General features: G+C 48.3%; 1 protein-coding gene across 2 annotated transcripts; it reads right to left on the bottom strand.

Moving 5' to 3' along the window:
- Positions 1-150: 150 nt before the first annotated feature.
- Positions 151-4,692, bottom strand: LOC115538006 (uncharacterized protein C16orf45 homolog). Of its 2 annotated transcripts, XM_030349830.1 has the most exons (3): positions 4,194-4,692; positions 3,337-3,466; positions 151-779 (listed from the first exon to the last, which is right to left on the bottom strand). In XM_030349830.1, the coding sequence occupies exons 1-3, from the start codon at positions 4,264-4,266 to the stop codon at positions 689-691; spliced, it is 294 nt and encodes a 97-aa protein (XP_030205690.1). In that variant the 5' UTR covers positions 4,267-4,692; the 3' UTR covers positions 151-688. The 2 variants fall into 2 exon arrangements, 1 of the variants encoding a protein (XP_030205690.1); XR_003974991.1 differs by lacking the exon at positions 3,337-3,466.
- Positions 4,693-9,620: the final 4,928 nt, after the last annotated feature.

Below are 9,620 nucleotides of genomic sequence, written 5' to 3'. Positions count from 1 at the left end.
AACAATATATCGCTGTCAGTACAGTAAAGATGTTCATAGAACCAAGTGCAAGTACTAATACTCGCCAGGCTAACCCATTCCCCGTGTACAGCAGTGACATTAGCTACTGCAGATGCTACACAATTAAGTACTATAAATAAGTGCGTACAATAAGTGCGTAAATTAAGTGCCAGGACGTGTACTCAACAATGCTTGGCTGCTTTAATGGGGATTTAGGAAGAGGACTATGATCTGAATCAGGCTCTGGTTTGCTGTATTTTATAGAATAGAAATGTGCATAGTACAGTATGAGACTGGATCACAGTACAGTACATTATGATACTGGATCACAGTACAGTATGAGACTGGATCACAGTACAGTACATTATGATACTGGATCACAGTACAGTATGAGACTGGATCACAGTACAGTATGATACTTGATCACAGTACAGTATCCTACTGGCTAACGTGTCTAACGAGGCTAATATGGCTAATGTGGCTAACGTGGCTAATGTTGCTAATGCGGTTAACGTGGCTAATGTGGTTAATGATGTTACCTTGGCTAACGTGGTTAACATGGCTACTGTGGCTAACGTGGCTAATGTGACTAACGCAGCTGACGTGGCGAACGTGGCTAACATGGCTAACGCGGCTGACGTGGCGAACGTGGCTAACATGGCTAACGTGGCTAAAGTGGCTAACGTGGCTAACGTGGCGGTTCGCCTGGGACCGACATCAGCGTCTGCAGCTCCTTCTTCAGCCGGCTGATCTCATTGCACGGTTGAATGTCATCCATCCTGAGGAAGGACACACAAGCAAACAAGCTGTATGAACATCCCTCAGAACCAAGTGACACATTTCAAAACCTAGGAGACAACCTAGGAGACATCCTAGGAGACAACCCAGGATACAAACTAGCAGACAGCCTAGGACACAACCTAGGAGACATCCTGGCAGACTTCTGCTGCAGTGTAGCGAGATGCAACACATGAGTCACAAGGATCTGACAGTTAGAGAAGCGTCCAGCCAGAGGCGGCCAGCTGTCACAAGGGTGGAGGAGGTGGGTGGAGGTGGTGTCAGCCTCTCACTGTCAGGAGGGTGGAGGCGGTGGTGTCAGCCTCTCTCTGTCAGGAGGGTGGAGGCGGAGGGTGGAGGCGGAGGGTGGAGGCGGTGGTGTCAGCCTCTCTCTGTCAGGAGGGTGGAGGCGGAGGGTGGAGGCGGAGGGTGGAGGCGGTGGTGTCAGCCTCTCTCTGTCAGGAGGGTGGAGGCGGAGGGTGGAGGTGGAGGCTGGAGGCGGTGGTGTCAGCCTCTCTCTGTCAGGAGGGTGGAGGCGGAGGGGGGGGGGTGACTGAGCTCCACCAGGGGGTGGCACACACCAGCAGGGGTGACACACGCACGGGGGGGGGGGTCTTACATGTATCTGAGGTGTCACTGAGCGGTTCTTATATCTGAGGTGTCACTGAGCGGTTCTTGTATCTGAGGTGTCACTGAGCGGTTCTTGTATCTGAGGTGTCACTGAGCGGTTCTTACATGTATCTGAGGTGTCACTGAGCGGTTCTTAGATGTATCTGAGGTGTCACTGAGCGGTTCTTGTATCTGAGGTGTCACTGAGCGGTTCTTATATCTGAGGTGTCACTGAGCGGTTCTTGTATCTGAGGTGTCACTGAGCGGTTCTTATATCTGAGGTGTCACTGAGCGGTTCTTCCATGTATCTGAGGTGTCACTGAGCGGTTCTTGTATCTGAGGTGTCACTGAGCGGTTCTTATATCTGAGGTGTCACTGAGCGGTTCTTCCATGTATCTGAGGTGTCACTGAGCGGTTCTTACATGTATCTGAGGTGTCACTGAGCGGTTCTTGTATCTGAGGTGTCACTGAGCGGTTCTTGTATCTGAGGTGTCACTGAGCGGTTCTTATATCTGAGGTGTCACTGAGCGGTTCTTGTATCTGAGGTGTCACTGAGCGGTTCTTATATCTGAGGTGTCACTGAGCGGTTCTTACATGTATCTGAGGTGTCACTGAGCGGTTCTTATATCTGAGGTGCCACTGAGCGGTTCTTGTATCTGAGGTGTTACTGAGTGGTTCTTACATGTATCTGAGGTGCAGTGGCGATTCTAGAAAATTTTACATGGGGTGGCAGAAGGGTGGCAAGTTAAATTCAAGGGTGGCAAATCACACACACATAGTCAAGTCAAGTCTTTTTATTGTTGGAAACACACATGCCTGGTGTCTATATGTATTTATTTATACCAATCGCTAATGAAAACAGTTAACATATTGTGTCTATCTTTCTGTTTGTCTATATTTTAAGTTTTGTGTGTCTGTCTGTGTGTCTGTCTGTCAGTCTTGCGTCTATCTACCCGTCCATCTCTACACAAAAGACTTAATGATTCAGTGTGGTTCCCTTCGGATGATCCGCCCATCATCCGAGCACATCGGGAAACAGCCACTGAAAAGCCAATTAATACTTATTTTCTCTCCCTTTGATTAATATTAAATCAATTTAATATTTGATTGATTTACATCACCTCGTTGTGATGGGTTGTCATTGTTAATATTCATAAGACTCAGAGCTACGAGGAAAGGGCTTGTGGATTCTCTGCCTGTGGAGTTGCGTGTTTGGGCGGTCCCATTGTGCGCCGGCTGGACTTGATGTGGTGTCGATCGTTTTAAAAGTAATTGTGTTGTCTGTTACCTGAGAGAAGGGCAACACCTCCTGCCTTTGCACTGTGAAAGCGTGTGTGTGTGTGTGTGTGTGTGTGTGTGTGTGTGTGTGTGTGTGTGTGTGTGTGTGTGTGTGTGTGAGTGTGTGCGTTTGGATCTGTCCGATCTCGAAACCCCACTGTCAATCGCAATCAGTGTGTCAATGGCGAGCACGCACTCGTCCACACACGAACACACAGGCATGCAGATTAAGACACATGCGACAACCCATCACATTTTCTTGATTCAAGTTTCAGCTGTACTGTACCTTTTAGTACAGTTGGCTTGTCTCCAGTTCTTTGGCTTTCAAACCGTTTCTGTCTTCATTTGAATGAAGCGGCAGATGCGCACGGTGAGAAGAGAGCAAATAGGATTCATGGACTCAACCATTTTACAGGGGAGGGGGGACATAAAGATTTTAGTTCTTAAACTTAAACAAGTTACCAATGAGATCAACAGCTTCAGTAGCAAAAAATATAATACCATTCAATAAATGTATATTGGAGACACTTCTAACAACCTGGGTGGCAAGTGGGGTGGCAAGCATGCCACCCCTTGCCACCCCGGTAGTTTCGCCACTGCTGAGGTGTCACTGAGCGGTTCTTGTATCTGAGGTGTCACTGAGCGGTTCTTATATCTGAGGTGTCACTGAGCGGTTCTTCCATGTATCTGAGCTCTGACTCGCGCCTCACCAGGATGTCTCGGATCCTCTCGATCTTGAAGAGCTGGTCTTCGATGTTTTCCGCGGTGATGGTGGAGTCGGCCATGGAGACCACGTCTCTGACTGAGGATGAGGAGCAGAGGGGGGGTTACCAGAGGAGCACTGAACACACACACACACACACACACACACACACACACACACACACACACACACACACACACACACACACACACACACACACACACACACACACACACACACACATGGTCCAATAAGCTCTCTTGTTTCCTCAGGATTTTATCTCCTGCTTTTCGATTTGCTCTGTTCCTCTTATCTCTGAACGTCTCCGATGCCTCATGTCTTGCGGCTACAAAGTTTTTTTTTAAATTATTTTAGGTCATTTTTTTTACACTTCTGTGATACCATTTCACAAACTGCAGGAGTTTTCTTTTAAAAAATGTATCGTGAATAGTACGTATAGAGTGAAGGATCTAATAGTGGGTGAGTCCCCAGTACAGAGTGTTGTGTTAAAGGCTGCATTAACCAGGACTATTTTATGAGGTATTCTCTGGTTCTATCAATCCCATGTTGAATGTGACGGCCTGTTGTTGATACCTGGCTATAGATGAAATGCAAACAATGAATAACTGAACCTCTTCACGGGAACACAAGATTCGAAAAAGCCTATAATGTGCTTTTCCCTTTATATTTTTGGATAATGAATAGTAGTATACACCAATATACATTTCTATATAAATATATTTCTATATAAATATTTAAATATAGGGTATACACACATACAAACATACACATATTTATTAACGAAAAATAAACATTAATTTCTCACCCGTTTTGTCAGCGGCTTCAGTGTGTTCTGCGGACCCGTAGGTTGTAGAAGCTCTCTTTCTGTCTTTCTCCATAGTGGCGCGGGGTTTCAAACAATCAGTGGGATCAGAAAATATCAGAGTGAGCCCATATTGAAACAGCGCCTATATTCGAACAGCGCCCATATTGAAACAGCGCCCATATTCAAACAGCGCCCGTATTCAAACAGCGCCTATATTCGAACAGCGCCCGTATTCAAACAGCGCCCGTATTCAAACAGCGCCCGTATTCAAACAGCGCCCGTATTCAAACAGCGCCCGTATTCAAACAGCGCCCGTATTCAAACAGCGCCCGTTATTGACTGAGTTCAGACCGAGGCGCAGAGGCGCTTGGCAGCCGGGGATGCAGCGACACCCTGGGGTGCAGGCTAGCGACACCCTGGGGTGCAGGCTAGCGACACCCTGGGGTGCAGCCACACCCTGGGGTTCAGCGACACCCTGGGGGTGAAGCGACACCCTGGGACCCAGAGAGGGGAGGACAAGAAGGGGCGTGTGCTCAATGATCCCGTGCAGGACGGGACTTATCACTATTTGACGCCCACGCGTATTCATACCGAATTACTTTCAGAACCGACAATGCCGATTAAGAGATCAACGTAGAGAATAATGATAAAAATAGCTGAAGAAAAAGCTAAATGCATGTTTTCAAGCGTGCTGTGATTATAATAGGGCCTGGCTAACTAAACAATTTGGTGTATTACTTTAAGATAAATAACTTTAGTTAATATCAACCCCATACAAAATATCAAACATGCAATTCCAAAGACAAATTTAAAATCTACTTTTTCTTGATGCAAACTTCAGACGTTAGCGCGATAGTTCCAATCCGTATCTTTGGATCGTGGCTGAACGAGGACATCTAGGGGACAGAGGGCGCATGGACACCTTGAACAATCGTCCTTAAAATGATTTCTTTCCTTTCACATCCGCTTCGTTTGAAAGCTACATGTGAGGTTACAGTTGATGCATTTACAAAAGATAGATGCTGGAAACTTACAATGCGATTCAATAGTGCCAAGCAGGCGAAACATCCGACATGCTCCACTTATCCTCTAGATGGCGCTAAAACCAAACCGTACCTTATTCACTCAATTTTATTGTGTCTAGGAAGGAGCTATTGGTTTACGATACGGATCAGACTTCTCTTTTAAATAGCACTTTAGGAAATTGTTATACGGCTCTAGTTGATAATAAAACGAAACATATGCGCCGGATAAATGTATTTTCTTATTTTCTGATTGTCACCAACATTTCCATGGGAGGGACACACGATCCAGACAGCCAGGCCTTACCTGCACCCTGCGTTTTATTTAGGATGGACCAGGTTTTATTTGCATTATTATCTCATAATAATCATCTCATCTCATATTTATTCATCAGGAGTTGATATAGTGTATACTTGGTTTACTACTGTTTGTTTGCTGAGAGTGTGGGTCTGTTTGGTGGATCTACTGGCTAGAATCATGAGGATAATGATTCCAATTGTACTACTGCAAAGTATTAATCACCTCCTCCTCATTGCGGATTCTTATATCCTTGTTCCTCCCTGTTGGTCCTCAGCGTACTCTCATTGTCTGCAAGGTGTTTGTTTTCTGTCTCTGCTTTGCTGATTTCACTCCAAAATTCTGATCTCTGGTTCTGCCGGACCTGCAGCCGACCAAACATGGGAGGAACAGGATGAAGCGAACAGCGTGTGGGTCAGGGTTCATGGGAAGCAATCGCTAGCCTCGTCACACAACTAGCTAACCCTAGCATCAGGAGTGTAGCTAACCCTAGCTTCGTGAGCGTAGCTAACCCTAGCATCAGGAGTATAGCTAACCCTAGCTTCGTGAGCGTAGCTAACCCTAGCATCAGGAGTATAGCTAACCCTAGCTTCGTGAGCGTAGCTAACCCTAGCATCGTGAGCCTTCTCATAAGCGCATAGATTAGACTTCCTGGAATCGACTTCCTGTCCTGAGCGGAGCCCCAGTCTGGTATTTGACCGTGTCTCGCTGTGTGTCTGTCTGTCTGTCCTTGTGGTTCTCTACCACCGTGCCTCATCGCCCTCACCCAGCGTCAGTGAGACCAAGGGCCTCCTCTAGCCTCATCCATCCTGGACTCATTCTAAGAACATTCTCAAGAAGTTTCCTGACAAGATTTCGAGAATCAAATTTATTCTTCCATATTTCCATTCTTCAAATTTTTGCTTATCTTTTTGTACGACCGATCTTCATAGAATGAGCAGCAGCAGTTGTGAATCTGTTATTAAGAACGGTGTGTGACTGTAGTCTCTGGCCCCTGGCAGACAGGATGTCCTTGTCTGTGGGAGGGTGCCTCAGGAAGTCCCCGCCACCTCCATCAGCACCACCTCCACCTCCACCACATCTCTGCCACCACCATCCTGCTAGCTCAGTTAGCCCTTCAGATAGGAGTGGTCAACACGTTGTCATGGTTTTCCGGCTCCATTGTTTCCGAGGAGAACAGGAAGGATGAGCCATCACGCTGTAACCATGACGAGGAATGGAGAATCATTCAGTTAAATAAGGCAGCAGTTACCTCATGGGGCAAATATGTTAATAAATCAGACTGTGGAATTTAATAGAACAATGTATGTTTATATGAGTTTTCATATGACTAAACGGTGAATGAGAACATCATTATCTTACTAAGGAAATGGAGGAAGGGATATGACTATTCAGTAGCACTACCTCTGTAGAAACAGAGCACTGACTCTTGTTAACTTCTTGTGAACCCTAACTGTGATCTCATTGGTTCCCTTCTCAAATGGTTGTGAGAGAGAGGGGAAACGGACAGAGCAAGACACCCTATCAGGGGCCTTCCCCAGAGCCATCCACCGAAGACTCTTCACCAAGACCGGACTAGCTGGCCCCGGTCAGGAGGGACTCATGCAGACCCAGCCCTGACCATCTGAACCAATGTCTGGCTTCATTCCCGGGCCTTCAACACGGTCCTCTATGATGACCTCGCTGGTCCTGTTCAGCGGCTGAACCACCTGCCCCTAACCCTAACCGTAACCACCTGCCCTCTGTCTGGTTCAGCCTCAGGTGGTTCAGCCTCAGGTGGTTCAGCCTCATGGTTCCATGAGGCTGAACCACCTGCCTTCTGTCTAGTTCAGAGGCTGAACCACCTGCCTTCTGTCTGTTTCAGAGGCTGAACCACCTGCCCTCTGTCTGGTTCAGAGGCTGAACCACCTGCCCTCTGTCTGGTTCAGGGGCTGAACCACCTGCCCTCTGTCTGGTTCAGGGGCTGAACCACCTGCCCTCTGTCTGGTTCAGAGGCTGAACCACCTGCCCTCTGTCTGGTTCAGAGGCTGAACCACCTGCCCTCTGTCTGGTTCAGAGGCTGAACCACCTGCCCTCTGTCTGGTTCAGAGGCTGAACCACCTGCCTTCTGTCTGGTTCAGAGGCTGAACCACCTGCCCTCTGTCTGGTTCAGAGGCTGAACCACCTGCCCTCTGTCTGGTTCAGAGGCTGAACCACCTGCCCTCTGTCTGGTTCAGAGGCTGAACCACCTGCCTTCTGTCTGGTTCAGAGGCTGAACCACCTGCCCTCTGTCTGGTTCAGAGGCTGAACCACCTGCCCTCTGTCTGGTTCAGAGGCTGAACCACCTGCCCTCTGTCTGGTTCAGCCTCATGGTTCCATGAGACTCAATAAAACCACAGTTTCATCAAGAAGGAAAGGGGGAAGAACTGATGGCGCTGCTGACTGCAGCTGGACCATCAGACGAACCCCCAGAGCGTTCTCCCCACCGGGGTCCTTGGAGGAAAGGAAGGAAGGAAAACAGTAAGTGGTTCACTGGGAGAGCATCATCGCTCTATTCAAATTAAATAGAGCTGTGAAAGGATGGGCTGTGTGGGTAATTATGAAAAGATCGACGATAGTATGATCAGGACATATCCCAGAAGAATATCCCACATATCCCAGAAGAAGTCTCTCCAACATCCCCTAACCCTAACTAACCCTAACCCTAACTAACCCTAACCCTAACCCTAACCCTAACTAACCCTAACCCTCGGTGTAGAGCAGCCCTAACCCAACCCCCAACACATCCATCTGGCCGCAGCGCTGACGCTGACTGATCCCTTCCAGAAGTTTATTTCAGGCTTCCACGCGACGACCAGAGGCCGTCCCGGAGCCCAGCGACGCCAGACTGCGTTGACATTTGTCTGCACCGCGGAATTGTTTCACAAACATCTCTGGTTGAGGTGGCACCGAGGAAAGGGCAGAGCTCGACACAATCTAAGTGTGTAGGGAGAGCAGACCACAAATGTTAACTAAACTGTCTCTGTGGTTCACCCAGTTATTCCTGACACCAATAAGATGGCAACATACAGACTTAAGGGATTGTATTTAGCTGGGTGATTGATGCACATGAAGCAAGAGAACATGCAATACAAGGGGTCCAAACACCGATCTAAATAAAACCTGGCACTGCAGTCCAAACTCTGGTAACACTGCTAAAACTAACCCTAACCCCTCCAAAAGAGAGCCTCGGGCCCTGGTACCTTACAGCAGAGAAGACAGAGCGAGCTCTGGTCTCACATTAAGGTCTCCAGCGCTAGGACTGTTCCCACAGATCAGGTCTCTCTCAGCACTGATCTAACCAACAGCTCTTAAGTCTTACCCACAGCTGCTTTAAGTGAACTACATTTATCAGAGTCAAAGTGAAGTCAGTGGATTTCTATTTAGTCAAATCAAACGCTCCACCCTTGGCTCCAGAAGGGAGGGATTCAGCGACTTGTTGCCCACACAGCGTTCCTCTCTGCCCACAGAGGATCCAGCAGAGGGTGGGGCCTCTCTGGAGGCCCAGAGGCCTCCTCTCCCCCCACACTGCCTGTGAGGGCTGGGGGCGCGGCCCAGGGGACACTGCCTCTCTAGGGTCTGCTGAACCAGAGGTTTGGAGATGGAGGTCCAGCTGTGCTGCTATGGGAGTCTAACCTGGGAACAATTATCCAAACACGTCTTCACAACAGAACCAACACAAATAAATACTTGGAGAAATACCCCAAAACATTTATGCAAGAAATATACAGCGATCAGTCTTCAAGCTCAGCACTCCCAGACACGTTTAAACATTTATCCTACCCTTAGAAATGAACCATTAAGAGCTGAACTCAAAGGGCAGCATGTTTACCCCCCCCCCCCTATTAAAGGAGGGGGGGGGGTAAACATGGGGGGGTGGGGTGGGGGGGTGTTTTAAAGCAGGGCTGGAGGAGGGTGCAGAACAGGGCTAAGGGTCTACAACAGGGCTAAGGGTCTACAACAGGGCTGCAGGCTGCAGTTGAACAGCAGTAGTGGAAACAACAAACCACAGAGCTATAAACAGCAGCGGGCGGCTGAGCTCTGCTTGGATCGCCGCCACGCCCTTCCTGCTTCGCTGTCACATGCCCC

This window comes from Gadus morhua, unplaced genomic scaffold, assembly GCF_902167405.1.
Source record: "Gadus morhua unplaced genomic scaffold, gadMor3.0, whole genome shotgun sequence".
In the NCBI taxonomy this organism is placed as follows: domain Eukaryota; kingdom Metazoa; phylum Chordata; class Actinopteri; order Gadiformes; family Gadidae; genus Gadus; species Gadus morhua.
Note: the sequence above shows the minus strand (reverse complement) of the source record. Positions and strands in the feature narration are given on the sequence as shown.